This window comes from Epinephelus lanceolatus, chromosome 10 (genome assembly GCF_041903045.1).
Source record: "Epinephelus lanceolatus isolate andai-2023 chromosome 10, ASM4190304v1, whole genome shotgun sequence".
Lineage (NCBI taxonomy): Eukaryota > Metazoa > Chordata > Actinopteri > Perciformes > Serranidae > Epinephelus > Epinephelus lanceolatus.
In genome coordinates this window covers 29,263,056-29,284,011 of record NC_135743.1, presented here as the reverse complement: position 1 = coordinate 29,284,011, position 20,956 = coordinate 29,263,056, and the positions used below count along the sequence as shown (strand labels likewise).

The following is a 20,956-nucleotide window of genomic DNA, read 5'->3' as shown; positions in this document are numbered from 1 at the left end:
TGTGAACATGAACAAGAACATGAGTTACTGTCTCTCAAAGCCAGAAACGTTTTCTTACTATAACTTTAAAGGGGTAATGCAGATTTGATTTTTGACTTTGGTGAATCTGAACGAACTCTTTAAAACACCAAAGTCACAAAGAAACACAGACAAACTAACTGATCACAGCTGCAGTAGAACAGAAACTTCTGTGTTCTAAAAATGAAGCTAAAAAAATGTTGTTTTTCTCAAAGGAGTTTTGTGGCTTTGAAGACAGCATAAATAACGGCTTCAGTTCCATGGCCTGGGAAAGTTCAATCAAAATGTGTGTACATGAGCTACTGTCTCTCAAAGCCAGACACCAGAGACGGAAGTCTCAAACTTGTGATGTCATCAAGTATAAAGTGTGGAGCTGCTTCATAGACAATGAATGGGAGACTGATTTTGTGGGCCCTTTTATCTTCTGTTCATAGTCAAATGAGCTTTATTCTATTGTAGTGTTGTCAGTTGTGAACACTCATCAGTGTTCAAATATTCCCCTATTCTCAGAACATTCCCCTGGGTGCTCTCAGTGTCAGCTAGAACATCTTTAACAAATCACTGCCAATGGAGCAGCTTCAGACTTTATACCCTATGACATCACAAATTTGAGTTTTATCACTCTAGTTTTGGGATTTGAGAGAGACTTGTTCTTGTTCACTAATATTTTGGACTGTCTTAGACTATAGGAATACCATGAATGAATTAAGTGGATCTTTAAGTTGATTTAGATATACAATTCACTTGTTACATCATATTTAAAGATTTGGGTCTGGCCTATTCTGAAATAAAAGTCCACAAAAGTATTGAAAATTTAAATCAAAACTTAAGGAAACCTTCTGTGATTCCTGCTGAGCCGCATGCTTGTGTCAAAAGATTATATCACCCAAGAAATGTGTTTGAAAAAACAAAGGAACAGAGAAAAGCTCCTCATTAGAATACGTTTTTCCCCCTACTCGTTCCTTGCAGCATGTTAACACTTGAAGGGACATTTCTCAGAAAACCACACTGACACCTCTGTGTCGTGTTAACACGATGCGGAGGAAACAACAAAACCAAGAGTTCACCTTACCAGAAATGAGCTCTGCAGCAGGATTTGACACAAAAAGCGAGCAATGCAAGTTGACAGGATGACATGTAAGCTTGGTGCGCAGCACAAGAGCATACATATTCCAGAGCAGTGATTTTGGCAGACGACGCGGTAAGCACAATAACATTTTAATTTTTAAATGTTTACTAGACCTCCTTTACCTCTCTCACTTCCCACACATAAAAACACAGGGTGTAGTAGAGGATTATGGTTGCACACGTTTCTGTGTGTGTGTGTGTGTGTGTGTGTGAACGTCAGCCACAGGAAGTGAGGGTCGGCATGGGTGTCAAAGCCAGTGGTTCTGTGTATGTCGACAGTGAGGAAAATAGGTCTGCGATGTGGTTTAAAAGAGATGACATAAATTTGATTATGGTCAGAGTAGGAGGTAGTTTGTGATATTCATAGACAGATCAACCCCACATCCCGACTGGAGATGGTTTTTGATAACATTATGACCCTGACACACATTCAAAGGGAGAAAACCAATAGTGTGAAGTTATCATCACCTATAATGAACGCCAAAATTATTCTTATTTCTATAGCTTTCTTTCAGATTTAGAAAACGTATTTTAAGGTTTGATAGCAACAGTTGAATTTTGTTACAGACGCCTTTCAGACATGACTCACCAAGTGATGACTGCATTTGAAAAGTTTAACTTAAAGGGCAGGAAAGTCCAGCAACATCTCTGAATTCCCTCAAATTCACACATAGTGTTGTTTTTTCCTGATAATTTATTTTTTTTTTAAGCTTTTATCTGTACAAAATGTTCAGTGTGGAACAAATGGAGTTTAGTCATCATGATGGTGGAACACTGAATCTAGCTTAACAAAAAGGAAAAACTTATCTTTTAAGAGATTTTGGAGCAAATGAGGAAAACAGATCCAGGACTCAAAGGATCTCATTGTTAATGGTAAGTTGTGGTAAATTTAGCTTTTTTAATTGAATGATTCGTCCATTTTGACTTTACATGTGAGTGAGAAGACACAAATTTAATATTAAATGAGGAATTCAGTAAGATCGGAAACTGTCTCTAAGACAACAAGCAGCAGATTTTATTTGGATCAATACCTGCTAATGTCCAAGATGGTCACACTATCTACCTGAAAATCTTTTAGTTTTCTTTTTAGTCTATGATGTCTGGTAGACAGTAGTCTGAAGGCCCCAAGGAAGGTGAACGACGGGATTAGCAGATTGGGCGTTTCTTTTGACGGACAAAGTCGTCCAACCACAACTCAATGCCCAACATAGTTTATCTTTTTTTTTTTTTTTTTTAATGTGTGTCTCCAATACAAATTTTGTCACTTAAAGGGAACTCATGTCGACCAGACTGGAGCTAGTGTTGTGGACTTGTGGTTGCCTTGGTTTAACACCAATATTTGTACTTGTTCATATCGGTTAGAGGATGTCAGGGGGTTAGGAAAAATAAAAGTAGGCAATAAGGGTGCCTGGTGGCTTAGAGGGTGAAGGGGGTCCCCCATGAGCAAAGGCAATGTCCTCCCCACGGCGGCCACCAGTTCAATTCTGGCCTGTGGCTCTTTGCTGCATGTCATGTCCCTCTCTCTCTGTCCCCCCTTTCATGCTTAAACTGTCCTATCCGATAAAGGCAAAAAGCCAATAAATAAATAAATAAAGTAGGCAATAATACATTAGAAAAAAAAAGGTCAAGTTGTAGCATATGGGGAACTTTTAAGTGTAATATTCATTCTTAATTTGACTTGTGTCATATGATTTGTTTTCATTGTTTGACTCAGAGTGATTTCACTGATGTTTATTCTGATATTTACTGAATTGTTTGTTAATAGTATAATGCCACAGAGTCACAGCAACACCTGCACTTGTTCTCTCTTTGAATCAAGATCCACAGTGGTTTCATGCGTCATATGTACTTTGTGTGGTTTTGTACCAGGTGTGATTCAATACCTCCCATCTCATAATGTGTTTATCTAAAGATATCTGTTTGTGTTCCTTTTCTCCTCACACAGCAGTATGAACATATCAGAGAACGAGACATTCATGTACCTGGACTATGATTACAATGACACCTGCGATCAGGATCCCGGTCCAGAGCTGCCCGATGGGTCCTTGGTCTTGCCGGTTCTGTACTACGTGCTGTTTTGTCTCAGTCTGCTTGGTATGTTCAAACACCTACATCTTATAAAGCAAAGGAAACATGTATCACTGTCTTCACACATTTTAATACACATTTGCATTTTAGGCGTTTAGCTGAAACTGATGCATGCAACCAGTATCTTTTACAGTTTGTCACCAGAGACAATAAGAAACCTTCAGTAATGACTAATAACTTGAATGGATTTCGCAGGCAACAGCACAGTTCTCTGGATTCTGCTGCGACACATAAAGCTGAAGACGATGACGGATGTTTGCCTCCTTAACTTGGCCCTGTCAGACCTCATCCTGGCTGTGTCTCTGCCCCTCTGGGCCCACAATATCCAGAACCTTGCCTCGTGCAAACTGATGACAGGAGTCTATCAGGTGGGGTTTAATTTCCTAAATCTTTTTTTATTACTTAGAACCAGAGGTGTGGACATGAGTCACATGACTTGCGGGTTACATCTGTAACAGGAAACCAATGGAATTGGGAGCCAGCTATGTTTTTATTCCCACGGCTGGGGAAATCACAAGTTCGCACCATTTTGGTATTCCTCTGTTTACCTACAGCAGCTGACGAGGGTGTGTCGTGAGCCTGAGCCGGTGTTCGCGCTGTAGTAGTAGGTATATATAGGGCTAGTACATCTTTTTCCTCACTAATAATAGCCTACTGGTTCTCTGTTGGAAACAGCCGATGAAGTTTTCGTTAGCCGTTGCTATCCTGCGCACCTGCACGGCGTGGTGATGAACTGTCTAGTTGATTTCTGTTTGCGTGCTGTCCTGCAGGCCTGCACGGCGGAGTGATACTGGCCAGAAAATAGTCCCAATTGATAGCAAGGTCTGACGTAATGCGGGGATGTTTTAAAATTATTGAAATAGTCTAACAAAACACACGCATACTTTTTTGTAGCTAAAAACCTTTTGGTTACGTGTCCCCCGTACATCTTCAGAACTACTTTTCTCCGGTAAGCTACAGGGCGATTTCTCAGAGCAGGAGGCTCGTTGACAGTAGTGACACCGTCACATCAGAGCTACAGATGGTCAGCGTTTCACACAACTTCATGTCCAAAAACCTGAACTATCCCTTTAAGGGCTAGGGCTACAAGCCTATGTTGGTGGCTTATGTAGCCTATGTTTGAACCATTTAATTAAAATATGTCTGCATATCAAAAGCCAAAAACTTGAATATGTCGTTCATTCTTTGGAAGGGCTACAAGCATGATTTGTGACATCACAAATATTTTAGAAGCCAGTCATGGTCCAATGTTCAACTTACACAGGTGTGATGTGGAAACTTGAAGCCTCCAGTGCACATACACTGAGAATGGACTTAACAGTGAAACCTTTGGGATGAAGAATACAATTGGCATATTGATAGATTCTAGCATTTTTAAAGAGGGAGAAGGTGTAGATGTCATTTTAAGGATTTTAACAAGATAATCGAATTTTTTGTGGAAAAACTATAACATTATTATTCAAAGAGAAACATTTATATACGTCAGAACATGTCTTTAAGGAATCTTTAATGATTAAATTATCATTTATTTTCATCAAAAAAAAGATAACTTAATTGTGATGATAATCACAATTATTTTAATCAATATTATTATTTCTATTATTATTATTTTTCTTTTAATTTTTTCTTCCCCATATACACACATATACAAAATCACACATACAATAATATAACTCGAACACACATGTACGCCCACAAACAGAGCTGTCTTGGTCCATGTCACTATCAAAATGTACACGGACCAGTCTTAAATCTTGAAAAATGTTTTCATTACTTCAAAGAATGAATGACATATTCAAGTTTTTGGCTTTTGATATGCAGACATATTTTAATTAAATGGTTCAAACATAGGCTACATAAGCCACCAACATAGGCTCGTAGCCGTAGCCCTTAAAATCATATGAGCATTTTCATCAGATAAATGTGAAAACAGCCTTTGAGTGTCAAGCTCTGTACATACATCATTCTGCACAGTGAGGCTCAAACATTCATCTGTAGGAACGAGAAGAAAACACATTTTTGAGTGGAGGAGGATTAAGTTATTGTAAACCATGGTTTTTAAAACCTTACAACCTGCACCTGACCCCCTATGAGAGCCAACCCATCCCGCAGCGCTGCTGTCTGAGGTGCTGAACAGGTACTGTAGGCCAGATGCTGCAGAGAAATCAACAAGAGGCAGAATAAAATAAAATAAATCCAATTAAACAACATATTTGCTGCCACAGAGTAATTCTGTGAACTGACAAGGAATGACCAGTGTGTGTGTGTGTGTGTGTGTGTGTATGTGTGTGTTTCTGTAAGTTATTTCTAACTTACTCAGAACGCTGCTCTGTCACTTTCTGACCCGCCCCACCCGACCTGCGGGTTGCTTGTCAACACACGCATCACTATTGGCAGGTGTATAAGTAAACAAACAAACAACAACAACCACAAAGATCATTATTCAGTCTCATATTACATTTGTGGGAAGTTATTACAGTTTAGATTTTCACCTTCCCACATATGTAATAATTTCCTGCAAATGTAATAGTTATTACATTTGCGGAAAATTGTGTGTTACGTTTGTAGTAGGCAGCTGCTATTACGTTTGTGGGAAATTTATTACATTTGCGGGATTATTACATTCAAAGCTGCAGATTTGTATTACGTTTGTGGTTTATTACGTTTGTGGGCTGTTATTACGTTTGCGGGTGTAACAAGGCTTAACTTGACAAAATCAAAAAAGACTTGCAATTGATTTGCGCATAAAAACTAGGCAGTGGTCAAAAAACGATGAATTGCTGAAAGTAAAACATGCAGGACAAAAATTATAGACAGAGACACAACAACTTCCAACAAACTTGTTTTGTAAATAGATACAAATTTTAAGAAGAATTCAAGATTTTTGTAAATGTAATGTATAACTCTGTTACTAAAATGACATTACATTAAGTGAAGAGTGCATTATGACTTGTTTAGTACTCAAAGCTTAAAGGTTCGGACTTAGGGCTTGACTTGGGACTTGTCAGTCTTGACTTGGGACTTAGGATTTCAGTGCAAAGACTTGAGACTTAGGTGTGACTTGGTCCCACCTCTGCTTAAAACACAAAATGAAATGGAATAGACTTGTTACTGGTACTTATTATTTGGAAAGCAGATAACTAATTAGGTATTAAAACATGTCTTACTTCATTAACATTATGACTTTTTAGAAAAATTTGAATATAAGAGAGGCATTTTTTCTTTTTATTCTTTTTTTCTACAAGTTTATTTTACATGGACTGCATATAGTAAACCTAAATTTTATAAATCTGGTGCATTGTACATAAATATAGCTAAAACCCAATTTTATTCTCCACTCCCCGCAGTGGTGAAAAGGTGAGAAATTTATGATCAGGCTGAGCGCACTCACTTTTTAACACCAACACCGCATCTGAGGTATTAGTACGTTATGTAAAGGTGGAGTGTCTGAGTCATTCTCTCTTTTTTTACTCTGTGGGATATTATTGCCAATAATCTGTATTTCTTGCAAAGAGCAAAATTGAATAAATGTTACTGTAAACTCAGTGTAACTACGTCGTACAACAATCTTTGACAGTTTTAGTTTGGCAATAACCAAGGTGAGATCATTTTTTTCCCGCGTGGTAACGAAATCTGTACTCAGTTGACGCATCAAACAGCTGCTGTGAAATGTCGGCCAAACCTCAATGAGGCCAGTAAAACCTGATTCTGACTTTGTTTCCCTTTCTGCTCTTCTCAACAGTTGGGTTTCTACAGTGGCACTTTGTTTGTGACTCTCATGAGCGTGGACCGCTACCTGGCCATCGTCCACGCTGTCGCAGCCATGCGAGCCCGGACACTTCGATATGGAATCATAGCCAGCATCACTATCTGGGTTATATCTATCACCATGGCTCTGCCTGGGGTGACATTTGCATCCTTGGAGACAGATCCAGATGACAACAGCTCCCAGTGTCAGCCACTGTACCCAGAGGACAGGCAGCGCTTTTGGAAGATGCTGCGAAACTTCAGCGAGAACACAGTGGGCCTTTTCGTGTGCCTCCCCATCATGATTTTCTGCTATGTGAAAATACTTATCGTGCTGTCCAAGTCCAGGAACTCCAAAAAGGACAGAGCTGTAAAGCTGATATTCACCATAGTGTGTGTGTTTGTGGTGTGCTGGGTCCCCTACAATGTCACAGTTTTCCTTCAGACATTGCAGATGTTTCTGGACAAACTCAACGCCTGTGAGCCTTCAAAAGCCATTAACTCTGCCATGGGCTTTGCTGAGATCATTGCTCTCTCTCATTGCTGTTTAAATCCAATCATCTATGCATTTGTAGGGGAGAAGTTTAGGAAGTCACTGGGCAAAGTGCTTTGCTGGGGTCACCGGAGCAGAGGGTTTCTCAGCCACAGAGACACCACAGACAATACTTCCAACACTCCTGTAAAATCAGATTATTAAGAATGACACACCTTGCTACAAAGACGGCATATGTGAGATGTTGTGCTTCCAAGAACTGTAAAATCATACTCATATTGAAAGTGTATACAATTTTATGAACTATCTATTCAAACTGTGTAATTCAAAGTATTTCTGTATCTTGTAAAACGAATGAAGCTCAGCACAAGTTCAATTAGAAAGACTTTCTTTATGCCATATCCACTCACAATTATCTCTCTATCCCACTTACACCACTTACACCAATCAGCTGACTATGAGTGTTCCCTTTTCCAGTTAGCCAGTCAAACTTTGCCACCATCTCTGTCAGCCATTCATGTCTCTGCTGCCAAACTTTAAATCTGTTCTTTCCTCTGCTCCTGTCAGCTGCTATTTTAGGCAGACTCCTCACACCCACATCCACCCCTTTCACCTCCAGTCACCTTATCCAGAGCCCAGGACTAGCTCATCAAAAGGCCACTCCTCTTCACATCCAGATCCTCACTTCCCTCTTTATCTAATCTCATCACCACCACCAGCATCTAGACACCACAGGGGAAGATTTCTTATCTACTACGTCTTTACCACCCTCCTGGAACAGATGACATTCACTTTTCTCACACTTATGTGCTCATGTAAATAGATATTCTTTCCTCTCAGGACGACTCTCTCCTGATTGAATTGTTTTTGTAAAGGAAAATAAAGAACTTTAAACTAAATTGATTCCTTCTTTCTGTGAAAAATACTTTCAGTCCATTGATCTGAAAGTTTAAACTGCTGTTCTGGCATGTGTGTGAAATGTCACAAGCGTGGCATCTTGACACACCGTTGCATTCATTTCAGGATGTCATTCTTAGCAGCGTCACATTATTTGACGAGAAGTGTGACAGGGCAGAATCCCTGTGTCATATAACAAATAACAAGCCAGTCATACAGGCTTGCAATTTAGCTACTGACTGATTAAAAATGATGCATGAAAATTTTAATATCTGTAAAAATCACATCTCAATTTGAGCTTTAGATATTAGTCAGAACTTTTCCCTACACAGAGAAACTATTTGCTTCCTATACACCGTGCTGAAATAGCCGTCAGTCTAGACTGCAATGACAGTTCCGGCAGCAGTATCACTTCTGCCAAGCATAAAGGCCAAGGCATGCTCTGCACGTCTCCAGCTGTGTGTACTCACATTTAAAACTTGCATAAATGGACGTGTGGTGTGGTTCTGTGTTTCTGCAAAAAACTGCGGGTTCTTACATGAGCGTTTCGAAACTATTCGCAGGAAGCTACAAGCCATATATCTCTTACAAGAAAACCCGCAAGCCCCCTACACAGTGGGTAGGGGGATGGGAGTATTTTTAATAGGTGTGCACACCACGAAAGAAAAGGTGTGAGAAGTATTTTTTCATTTCTGGTGCACAGTACATAATGAGCTTGCATGCACAGCTGATAATAGCTTTGATCTGGCCGTCCGTCACAGCATCTTGTGATCCAGAATTCACACCACTATCAGCTATCTTGTTAACGTCACTGGCAGGTAAAGTTTTATTTATTTTTTTATTTATTTATTTATTCACACGCACATGCTTTATGTGACATATCTGTATAATTGTTACGGAATAATAAGCTCATAAGATGAATTGATTAACATTAACCCTAACTCCAGCTCTGAGTCATTTTAGACATGAGGTCATAAGCAGCCTAGTCCAGCTATTTTAAGAGGTTCAGTTGTGGTTATGAGTTTTTTAACACCTCAGAATTCACGTTTTGAATTCAGCTGATTTGGACGGAGTGCTATACGCTTGATCCTAACGGCTTTTAAAGACACAGTGATGACTATGCTGAAAGAACTCAATAAGAGAGAAGGAAGATGTGCTTTCAGTTGAGTGTTCAGTATTTGGATGGTTTTAAGACTTTAGATTCATATCACTTACAGTCTCAGCGCATTTTCCACTCTATGCTTGTCCAGATATGAGTCCACGTAAGAGGACATTTATGTTCAAAATTGCTCTGTAGAAAAGGTGCATTGATGGTATCCTGGTCATCAGCAGATTTTACAACCAACAGTACCGAGACAACCATCTATCGCAATTACACAAAGTAACTACTGTGGCCTGAAACTGTGCAGAAACTGCAGTGCTGTCATCAAGTTGCTAACTAAAGCTAAAAAAAATGTGCTGACAGCAGTGGGATTATCTTACTGTAGGCCTATATCTTATTCTTTCTCAGCCTATCAGAAAGACTTTTATCCAAGATGATCTTCTCTACTGAATCTCATTTAGCAGACAGTTCTTCAACATGTGTATGTGCTCAAAACCATCGTACACACAGGGGTTCTCAACCTTTTGTACTTAAGGCCCATTATTGATTGTTAAATCAACAAGTGAAATAATAATTAAAAAAAACAATTAATAATTAAAAGTGAATAAATATATTATATATAATAAATATAATTATATATAATCATAGTATAATAAACTGTGCTGTGTTATGCCACTATCAGCTGTAACGACAAAATTATCTCAAATGTTATGTTTTGTCTGGTTGTCTCCCACATCACTTTTTCGCTTCAAAAACTGATCCAGTGTGTGTCATTGACTGTATAAAAAAAAGGGGAACCCGTCTCTACTTCCAAAATACCTTGGATACAGCTGCCGCCACCTTGCACAGGGGGCATCATTTGGAGCCAGAGTCTGTGTAGAGGAGATCTCGGTGGTATAGGGGTTCCCTCCCAATTGCAGTACCATTGATTGTAAGCACATCAATTGGTCCACACATCTGTAAAACATGACGTTTTTATAGCATCAAATAAGTAATTAAAACAAAACTTATCAGAAAAATAAACAATTATACATAGGACGTGATAAGAAGTACGTCAGATGACAGAAACCACCTTTAAAAAAACTTACTTGATGTGAACTTTGATTTTTTAGTTTGGCCCATGTTGCATCTGCTGACATGAAGGGGGCAGGGTTTATAACCTATACTGCAGCCAACCACCAGGTGGCGATCAAGATGTCACTGCAGCTGGGGAAATTTTAGCTAGCTAACAGTGGCAAAACACAGTTGTCTGAAATTATGCGTTTTAATTTTGCATTTTAATTTATGTGAATTCTTGAGCAGATTTAGATTTAAAAAATTGCTGGCCCTGTAAATTCCATCACAGTCTCACTCTGACCTCGTCACATATTGATGTGCTTGGTCATGGACTTTCCACGTCCACATACAACATGCAAGGTACCCTAGGTGCGTTGGTTGTTGACGTTCTGGGTTATGCCTTTTACATGCTTTGTCTTCTTTCAAGATACACTTCTGTTTCCACAGGAAAGGGTTTACATACAGTCTCTCTCAAAATAAATGCACTATGTAGGTACAATCCTGTGAATTGACCTTTTTTTTCCTTCAACAACAAAAACATGTCGTTTGGCTTTAGAATCTTACGAGACGCGAACACCGTTTTCTCAGACTCTCTCCCGCCCACCCCATTTGGACATTTGCCACCTTAACTTTCGTCCTTGTCCCGCTGCGTTTCCCCCTGATGCTGCCTGGTGGCGTTAAACTATAACAGCAACCGGCCGCGTACAGTGCTGACATTAAAGAATGTCTTTTTGCGTTGGTTTCTAATGCCACAAGTCACTGCCCTATCACTGGATTTGATGACTTCGCAGTGAGACCGGGCTCTTAGTTACCCAAAAATGTAAGTTTAGATTTATTTAACCATTTGGCAGTACCGTCCTGTCCCATTAAATGGTGCTGTGAGGCCCACTGGTTGAGAATAAGTGTGATCTCAGCTCTGCGCATCATGTGATCACTTTTACACACACACACACACACACACACACACACACACACACACACACACACACTGAAACAAGTAAACCACCTACACCATTCACAGGTTGCCAAATCAATCTGAAGGTTTCTTCCACTGTGGCTACTGTGCACCGTGATCTGACTCTTCTGAGTCTTCACATGCAGAATCCAGTAATACACATAGCCATGTACTAGTAAAAGATATACGGCAATACCCTTCATGAGCTGCACTGCTATACGTGTATCTGTAATCTCTGTGCGGTGTCTTTTTTGTTGGCAATAAAAGAAAAAAACTTCAAAGATTTGTTAATCTGACCACAAAACTGTAATATGCCCACAAACTGTGGACTATTTTGTTACAGACTTGTTATGTGTGTTACATGTCACTCTGTGTTCTGTTATTGTTTTGCATGTGTGTGTGTGTGTGTGTGTGTGTCTGTTCTATGTCTCTGTGTTCTAGGTGCAGTTCACTAAGGAGTGATTGAGGGCACCTGCGCGAAGTTGTGGGCTGGGCCCATAGACATATAATCATAGATGACTCATTCCTGTGGCTACTATGCGTCAACGTCGCCGCCATCTTGGGGAGGTCACAGGCGGCTGGCTACTACTGTTGTGTCTGGTATATTTTGTGCTTCAAGATTTTCTATTATTCTATTTTTTTTTTATTATATTTAGACTATTCGATGTATCACCGAAGTTGCATTTATGAATGCTCCATATTTGTATTGTTTTTAATGTTAATCTGAACCAGCTGGTTTCTGTTAAAAGGGACACACGCCCACAAACCATTTAACGAGGAGCTATGAGCTGAAACGGTTTTTATGCTTTGCTGTAATTTTCTGAACCGGCACCCAATTACACTTTGAGACTTTTGAGTGAGCATGGCAAGATTGCTGAAGACTTGTCTCCATACACAACAGTACTAGCCAGCCGGCCGTGACCTCCCCAAGATGGCGACGATGTTGACGCATCGCTGAAACGGGCCTAAGCTGTCAACGAGTTATCTAGGCTACTGTATATGATATCTATGGCTGGGTGTAAGTGGCTCCTTTCTCCGCCCTCTCCCTCCCTCAACTCCCTGGCACAAGATTCCAGCATTTGTTTGTGTTTTTGCTTTGCCCTTTTTTTTGTCTTTTTGTAAATAAATGTTCTATCCTTTTTGCATTTAACCCGGTGTTGTGTCCCTCATTGTGTTGTGACTCTGAGCCGGTTGTAACAGACTATAATGTAGCCAACTGTACAGGCTAACCACCCTTCTACAGAGTCATTAAGTTGTGATAAAAAGAGGGAATAACATAATCAACTATGCAGAGAGGCATATGGATTTCATTTATTACCACACCACACCCTGTAGCAATTTGGAGTACAGGCAGCATGCCAGATGAAACATATGAGGAGGCAGCAGGGTGAATTCAGTGATTTACTATATATGACAACAGGCAGAGAATTTATATGGCAGGCAGATAACAGGTAAGTTACAGGCAACAACATAATATGATGATTAACCAACAAAGAAAGTGGGCCAGTAATATTGAGGGACTGACGGGAAGTGTGACCAGGTGAGCACATAAATGAGGAATTCCTGTGAAAAAGTCTTATTTCATCTTATGCACAGGTAGGGACAGGTAGGAAGTTAAAATCTCTGAGAACCTGGGGATGTGGTTAGATAGGGGGAACAAATTGCGACATGCCCCTGAATTTGATGAGGAACTGATACATTCTTGCGTCTTTCAAATCATAATGTAGCTGATTGCTGTGGAATTTGGACGCGTGTGTGGCACTTTACCTTCACCTCTGGTACTGTTTTTGGAGCCACTATTTCATGGACATACTCAAAAATCCATGCATAGAAACTGATTTAGCTGAATCATAGAAAGCAAGTGGACTGTTAGACATATATGTATTCTCTCCACCATGATTAAGAAACAAACCTGATAATTCAATGTGGATTCAACATCTTAACATTGCAAGAAACATTTAAGCTGTCTCTGTGTTGTGGGATAGAAAAGCAAAAGGGATGGTCCACGCCTGGGTTTCTGCATTTTTTCCTAAGGTAGGTCATGTTTTTGTCTTTTTTGTTTTTTTCAGTAAGATGACTATGGCTGCAACTACCACTGCTGTCGTTGCTTTCAGTGGAATGACTGGGAATTCATCCACAGTAAACTTCCTAAGGTAAGAAGAAACATACATATACCACCATATTTTGTTCTTGATGTTGCTCAGATCACTCTGTTTTAAAATCTGTGCCTTTGTCAGTCTGTGCCTTCCTGGCTTCCACTGTTTTACTTCACTCCTACTTCACGCTTAGTAGAGGGATTGTTTTCTCAGCTGTTAGCTGTTACAGTTTCAGTTCAGTGTATTTTGCCCTGACATCCATTCTGCTGACAACTGAGTTGGGCTGCAAGAACACAACTGCATGCTTTTTGGTGCTCTTGTTTGTTAGTGCAGCTTATCTGTGTGAAAATGTTTCATTTTTATGGTACCAGATGAGAATGGGTGAAATTGGGGGACAGGGCAATTGGGGGTGAGTGTGGTCACGTGGCCACAGTGGCTATGAACATCATTGTTGACATCAACAACAGTCAAACACTCACTCAGTACAGAAACAAAGGTTGTGTAGCATGTAACTGTGTGTAAATCATTAGTTGTTACATAAAATTCAGAATGGTATGAGCCACCGTGTCCTGGCTGTGTTCAAAAGACGCATTAAGCACAGGTGACAGAAAATGTGTTTTCAGCAGATAAGACAACACATTTTACCAATGCAGTTATCATAACTTTCTTCCCACAGTGATGGCTGCACTCTCCGTCATCCGGTTTAAAACAGGTCAAAGCAGAGTACAGATCTCAGCCATGTGACCACGTGGACACCCAGAGTGATTGTGGCCACGCTAGACAAATCTTGTCATTCCAGCAGACATGGCGCAACGTGTTTCAGAAGGCCCACAAATACATGCCTTATTCATTATTTCTATTGATCAAATTGATTTTCCAGAATCATTCAACTGTCATGTAGTACGATCATTGTCAGACGGAACAAAACATGTCCAAGGTCATGAAGCACATAGGGAAAAATCAGAAAAAGAAGAAGAAAATATATGTATATATATATATATATATATACCTGGCAGATATTTCAATAATATCCTCCAGGTTTAAAAAAAATATTATATGGGGAAGTAAAAATAGACAAGTAAAAACACATGTTTTACAAAAAGGAATGGGACATTTTTTTAATAATGAAAGGCAGGGATTATAAGAGATGTGATCAGAACATTTTCACAATTTAGAGTAAAAAAGAAAACTATTAATTTACTAATTCATGTAAACTAACTGATTATTTAATAAGAGTGTTCTCTCTTTTCCATTTCCAGTATTTGTGTCTTCATTATGTTATTGATTTATTTGTGACAATTTGGAAGCGCTCTAAAATACACAATATGTTCAGTGCAGCTTTTTTTCAATATTACTATGTCACTAAGTCACGTCTCAGTCCTCAATATTTTGCCTTCAAGTCTCAAGTCAAGTTGAGTCTCAAAGCTTGCTGGCAACTCATGTTTTAGTTTGTTGATTTTATCCATTAATGGTTAACAGATCCAATAAACTGACCTGAAATAAAGGGAACTTTCTAATCATGCATTGTTCCTTGTTTCCCTGTTCCTCACCAGCTCTACTACAGCACCCATCACCAATATCACCTCTGTGACCGGAATAGATTACTACTCTTACTCTGACTACCCTGAAGAAGGCTTCGGGTTGTGTACGTATGAGCGACATGCGGCCACTTTTCTGCCACCCCTCTATGCCATTTTCTTCATCCTGGGTCTTCTGGGTAATTCTCTGGTCATCTGGGTCATTACTTGTGGGGTGCGACTCCGCAGCATGACAGATGTGTGCCTCCTAAATTTGGCTGTTGCTGACCTCCTCTTGGTGTGTACCCTTCCCTTCCTAGCCCACCAAGCCCGGGACCAGTGGCGATTTGGGGATGGGATGTGCAAAGTAGTCCTGGGTATTTATTACATTGTGTTTTACTGTGGGATCTTTTTCATCAGTCTAATGAGCATCGACCGGTACCTTGCTATAGTCCAGGCTGTTTACGCCCTGAGGGTACGGACGAGGTCCTTTGGAATGATTGCAGCTGCTGTCACTTGGATTGTTGGATTCTTTGCTTCTTTCCCTGACATGATCTTTCTCAAACAGCAGTCTTTCAATAATTCTACGTTCTGCTCCCCTGAATATCACACAGTTAACGCCCCTGCATTCAACTCTCACTTCTGGAGGGTCTTCAGCCTTTTTAAAATGAACATTTTGGGTCTGTTTGTCCCGATTGTCATCATGATTGTCTGCTACTCACAGATTGTGTGGAGGCTGCTGTATAGCCAGTCATCCAAGAAACAGGCCATCCGTTTAGTTTTCATAGTAGTTGCTGTTTTCTTCTGCTGCTGGGTCCCCTACAATGTGGCATCGTTTTTTAAAGCGCTGGAGCTATTGGACATCTATACATCATGCGAAAGCAGCAAAGCCATCACATTGGCTTTACAAGTGACTGAGGCCATTGCCTACTCTCACTGCTGCCTCAACCCCATCCTGTACGTGTTTGTAGGGGAGAAGTTTAGGAAGCATCTGCTGCGGTTGATAAACAGAACTCCTTGCAGGCTGTGTCAGATGGTCAAGGTCTGCATACCTCAGGACAGAATCTCAACATCAGTCTACTCACAGACCTCCAGTCTGGACGAGAGGAGCACTGCTGTGTGATGCGTGTTTCGGTCTGTGTGGTTGTTTCCAAGATGAGGTCATTTTTCTTGTGAAGTCAGAAAGAGGTAATTCTGGCTAATGCTCACTTATAGACTATTTTAGGACGTCAGTTTACTTAAGATTACAGTTGGGTTGCGGGTAAACGCATGCTATGTAAAATTTATCGCTTACTGTTCCTAAACACAACATTCAGACTTGGCCTCTCTTTCTTTAGCTCAATCAGACTGATGCCCTTTTCCACCATGCACACAGCTCTGCAGCAGTATGCCTGTCTGTTTTTTTTTTCTGATGTGTTATGTTTGACGTCACAAACAGACCATAAAACAGGTTAGTAAACAATAGAAAGCAGGATGGAGGCCAGTGAAGATGTTAAAGGTGGTTACCTGTTCTTTATATGTCTTACTTACTCAGTCTCTTCAAACTCAGTGCAGACCAAGACCAGTGCAGACTAAAGTTTAAATGATGTTTGAGCGCTGCTTGGATGGAGATGGCCAGCCATTGCATCTTTCCCGCAAAGGGGCTAAAATTAGCATGCCAATCTGGGTGTCAGGTGTCTACTGCATCAGAGCTGGAGCTGATAAATACCTGTGACTACTTCAGAGTCATTTGTCCCCCATGAGTGAATGCCGATCGTAACCTTTCCAACACAAAAGCCACATGTTAGTGGGTGTTAGTGGATTTTTGTCCAGTGGGAAAGGGGCTTAATCAGAGAAATAAAAGATTATTTAGATTTATTTTTAAGTGTTCTAAAGCACAAATAAGCATGCCCACACCTCCACACAACCCTACCTAAGGTGCTGCATTGCTGGATTTTGTCTGAATTCAGCCTAAACGCATGTTTCATTGCATCCACTTCTATGTGTGTGTGTGTGTGTGTGTGTGTGTGTGTGTGTGCACGCGGTGTGTGTGTATCAAAAAGATGCACAAACCTGCCGTTCACATCCACAGAGCAGAGGAGAGAGACGGGGACAGTGATGTAACCTGGTCACTAAGCTTTTTCTTAAAAGTCCTGACCTTGCGTTGCTTTTAGCTGGGGGCTACGCACCACGTCCGAAAAGTTTACACCCACAAACATCCAAAACAAACCAAAGTACTAAAAAAATACAGGCAAAGGGCAGGTTCTCTGTAGATACAGACACCGCCCCACACTTCTAGTGGGTCATAGGTGATGACTGAGGGCAGTTCCTTTTGTATGAATCTATGCATTGCTTTTTTAGGAAGGTCATGTATAATATACTTCTAATGATAGGGTACATTTTAGGTCTTGGAAGGGGAACTAGGTTAGCTAGTGAGTGGTTATTAATAATATAGGGAAGTACATGTGACTGTGTGTTAGCTTGAGCGACATGAGGTTTATGGTCTCATGATGTTGTCATATTATACTTTTATAAGTTCCATAGACATACAAATGTATAATGGAATTGTACTGTAAATATGCTTTTAGATATATAGAGAGATATTGTTTATGAATTACATGTAGTTTTCCCTGATTAATAATGCTACTGGCAGAAACTGAATAAGAAACTGTGTCAACTACACCAGCTGTCAACGTCAGCATCAGAAGCCCCAGTAACCTCATTTCATATCAGCTGCCAAAAGAAACAACAGACGCACAGTGCTGCAACAATCCAGAGGCAGACTCGGTTACTCACCATTTCCTTGCATTCAATCAGAGCAAACACCATTAAGTAAGAGGGGGGAAACAAATATTAACTTTGATTGATGATGACCACTCTTACAAGTGCATCGGTTTTGTGTGTATCAGAGTGTTGCACAGCAAAAAGTCCCTGGTGCAGCTGGAAACACTTATTGCAAGTTTCATAGCATATGTACCGGTAGATTTGCACCTAACCTCAACCTAGAGAAAACCACAACCTGACAAAGAGAGGAAGTGTATAACCAAGCTGTCAGTTTAACCTTTGCAGTGTCTGTGCACAGCAGAGCATTTCCCTGTCAAATTTTGAAAATGTCTCTGCAAAATTTCTACTGATATTAATCAGCATTTCACAAAAGAAAACAGATTATTTTCAAATCATTACACTCTATACTCTGTCATGCAGACTGAATAGGCATCCCATCCAGTCAATTTACACTTAAAGTTTTTCATTAGACTTTTTTCCCAGTGGCTCCCTCCTTCTGAGCTTGTTCCTCCAATCACAAGGCTTCTTTATATACTGTACTGTTGTTGCTGGTTGAGCTGTTCAGCATTTTTTTAATAAAACAGATTTTATGTTAGTATTCAATATCTCCTACTTTTTTTCTGTCAGACACTCTTTTTGTTGTTTTGTTTCCCATAAAAAACAGCAAGATTTATTAATATTATTATTATTATTGTTATTATTATTATTATGCACTCTTAAATATGTGGGTATCTCAATATCGAATGTTAAAAATAATATAAGCAGCAGAGGCTGATATTGTCTGGGTAGTAAGGATTGGTAGGATGAACATAAAGTCATTTTGTTCTAAATAGTTGAAGTTATGAGTGACACTGGTTGGGTTGTAAATTTAAAAAGAATATATTGTTTATATATTGTTGTATGTTTGTTAAATATTGAGTAAATTGAGAGTTTGAGATATGGAGAAGGGGTAGGACAAATACATGTATACTTCCTGCTCCTTTTTGGACATGTAAATATTTAATATTGTCATTTATGAGAATTTGTATATTGAGAATTTCCAAAAAAATCCATAAAGACCAAATCCTACACTTCCCACGATGCAACTAGATAGTGTCTGTCCTTACACCCTCTCAGCCTAGTTAGTGCTCATGTCTGTCAGGCTTCTGTTATGAATGTGTAGTCTTGAGGCCCAAACTGAGATACTGCACTGACATCACCATGACATCATTGGGGGTGATATACGCAGACATTCAGCACCTTTAGAGGGGGAGTCATGTGGTTATGCAACATCCGGGGTTTGATTCAAGCTGGGGACATTTGTTGTATGTCATCTCTCCGTGCATTTCCTGCATTTCGGTACTGCAGCTCTACCATTGGTAAGCATAATAGCAAAATGTCTCCAAAATATAAAGGAGAACTAACTCTCACCAGTTAACTGACATCAGTGTCAGCTGAAAAGTACAGCTTCTCATAAATGACAGTAGCACTCAGGTTTTAAACCAAGTGGCCCCTGAATGCAACTGCAGACAGACCATATTTCAACATTTTCATTTGCTGTATTACATCATGTTATTTCCTGTACTGGTATTATCAGTGGTATCATTGTATCTTTACTGATGTATTTTTATAATGTCTTTGTTTCTATTATACTCCGTTTTATAAAGAGAAGCATTATACTGCGAGCATTTCCTCTTGTTGTTGATGTTTTTGTCACAGTGACCATGTTCATACATGCAGACTGAATGTGCCAACACAAGCAAATATTTTTGTAGTGCTGATTTTATGCTCAATATTTATGTATCATATTTTTGTATTCTATTTTCAATAAAATTATATTGTGAAAATACCACATATATCTGATACTGTTTTTTTTTCTGTACACTGATAAGTTGTTGTGGTTTTGCATGTCTCCCTTTAAGGATAATATTTTGGCCCCTATTTGAACTGTGTTATTCACATTCACATTTAATTTTTCTCAGGCTACTGCAGCCTGGTGAAACACACTCCTGTGCACTGTAGCCTTACTCATGAGGATGTTCTTGTCATGAATAGAAATAATAAACTGAACCAGATTCTGATTTGAAGTTTTTGGAACAGTGGGCTCCAGTTGGTGACATGGGATGCATTTGAACGTCTGCACCTCACAACACAGAACCCACACGTCCAAACCAACAACTGTTCTTGCCGCTTGCAGCCTGTGCATACAGCTGATGATCAGTTATTCACAGATGTCATCAGTGTAGCCAGAATCAACCAGAAAAGAGACAAAACTCAGCGAATTAAACAAAAACTAGTCCATACCCATTGGTAGCTTTGTCACCTTCTACCTATGCTAATCCTCAATGCCTATGTGCAGTTTCACATAGATTGACCAAGTCAGTGAGTAGAAAAACATGGTACAGACAGAATGACAGAATGACAGTTTCCGTGATCATGTACAGCATACCATACCATGACTTAGTCATACCAAAAATTAGAAAAAAAAAACCAAGAACATTCGGGGCGTCGGTGGTTTAGTGGTAGAGCAGGTGCCCCATATACAAGGCTGTTGCCGCAGCGGCCCGGGTTTCGAGTCCAGCCTGTGGCCCTTTGCTGCATGTTTTTCTGTTGTTATAGCACCACCCAGTTGCCAATTACAGTTAAATTTCTCCAGTCACCTTGAGGCGTCCTGTTCTACATATCTACCAAGTTTAGTAAAAATTGATATGGAGGTTAGGCCTAGATAGAAATTAGCTCTCTAGCGCCCCCATTCTGTTTGATGGGGTCAATAATGGAGGGGGCCCCTCAGATTATGTGTGGTCATATGCCTACAAAGTTGCGTGGTGATCAGTGAAACCCTTGAGATGTTATACACCTTTATGTGATGAGCCACACCCTCCGCAATATTCATTGCCTTATAGAAGCTCAGTTTTAGTAAGTTTTCCAACTTTTGTCAAGAGATCGATTTTAAGTGGGTTTTTTTAAAATTCAAAATGGCGGAAAATCTATATTTGTTCCTCATGAGGAGCGGCATCTCTGTGCAAAGTTTCATGTCTCTATGACATACGGGGCATGAGATATACCCATTCAAAGTTTGCAATTTCAGTCGGTTGCTATAGCGCACCCCTTTGGCCA

At 39.9% G+C, this 20,956-nt stretch overlaps 2 protein-coding genes across 3 annotated transcripts; both read left to right on the top strand.

Annotated features, from left to right (window-relative positions):
- The first annotated feature begins 1,079 nt into the window (after positions 1 to 1,079).
- On the top strand, positions 1,080 to 8,373 carry LOC117266342 (C-C chemokine receptor type 2). Of its 2 annotated transcripts, none has more exons than XM_033641485.2 (4): positions 1,080 to 1,219; positions 3,092 to 3,240; positions 3,430 to 3,602; positions 6,977 to 8,373. In XM_033641485.2, exons 2-4 carry the CDS (start codon positions 3,096 to 3,098, stop codon positions 7,676 to 7,678), a joined length of 1,020 nt encoding a protein of 339 aa, XP_033497376.2. In that variant the 5' UTR covers positions 1,080 to 1,219; positions 3,092 to 3,095; the 3' UTR covers positions 7,679 to 8,373. The 2 variants fall into 2 exon arrangements, with proteins under 2 accessions (XP_033497376.2, XP_078028037.1); XM_078171911.1 differs by having other exon boundaries at positions 1,091 to 1,219; positions 3,095 to 3,240.
- Positions 8,374 to 9,050: 677 nt separating this feature from the next.
- ccr8.2 (chemokine (C-C motif) receptor 8.2) lies at positions 9,051 to 19,687 on the top strand. The gene is made up of 3 exons (XM_033640066.2): positions 9,051 to 9,189; positions 13,554 to 13,637; positions 15,134 to 19,687. The coding sequence occupies exons 2-3, from the start codon at positions 13,558 to 13,560 to the stop codon at positions 16,218 to 16,220; spliced, it is 1,167 nt and encodes a 388-aa protein (XP_033495957.1). The 5' UTR covers positions 9,051 to 9,189; positions 13,554 to 13,557; the 3' UTR covers positions 16,221 to 19,687.
- Positions 19,688 to 20,956: the final 1,269 nt, after the last annotated feature.

Excerpts from the sequence above, each read along its gene's own strand:
- LOC117266342 (XM_033641485.2), top strand. The coding sequence starts at position 3,096 with ATGAACATATCAGAGAACGAGACATTCATGTACCTGGACTATGATTAC. Across the intron at positions 3,241-3,429 it reads GTTTTGTCTCAGTCTGCTTG|GCAACAGCACAGTTCTCTGG; the intron begins GTATGTTCAAAC and ends TGGATTTCGCAG. Across the intron at positions 3,603-6,976 it reads TGATGACAGGAGTCTATCAG|TTGGGTTTCTACAGTGGCAC; the intron begins GTGGGGTTTAAT and ends TCTTCTCAACAG.
- ccr8.2 (XM_033640066.2), top strand. The coding sequence starts at position 13,558 with ATGACTATGGCTGCAACTACCACTGCTGTCGTTGCTTTCAGTGGAATG. Across the intron at positions 13,638-15,133 it reads TCCACAGTAAACTTCCTAAG|CTCTACTACAGCACCCATCA; the intron begins GTAAGAAGAAAC and ends GTTCCTCACCAG.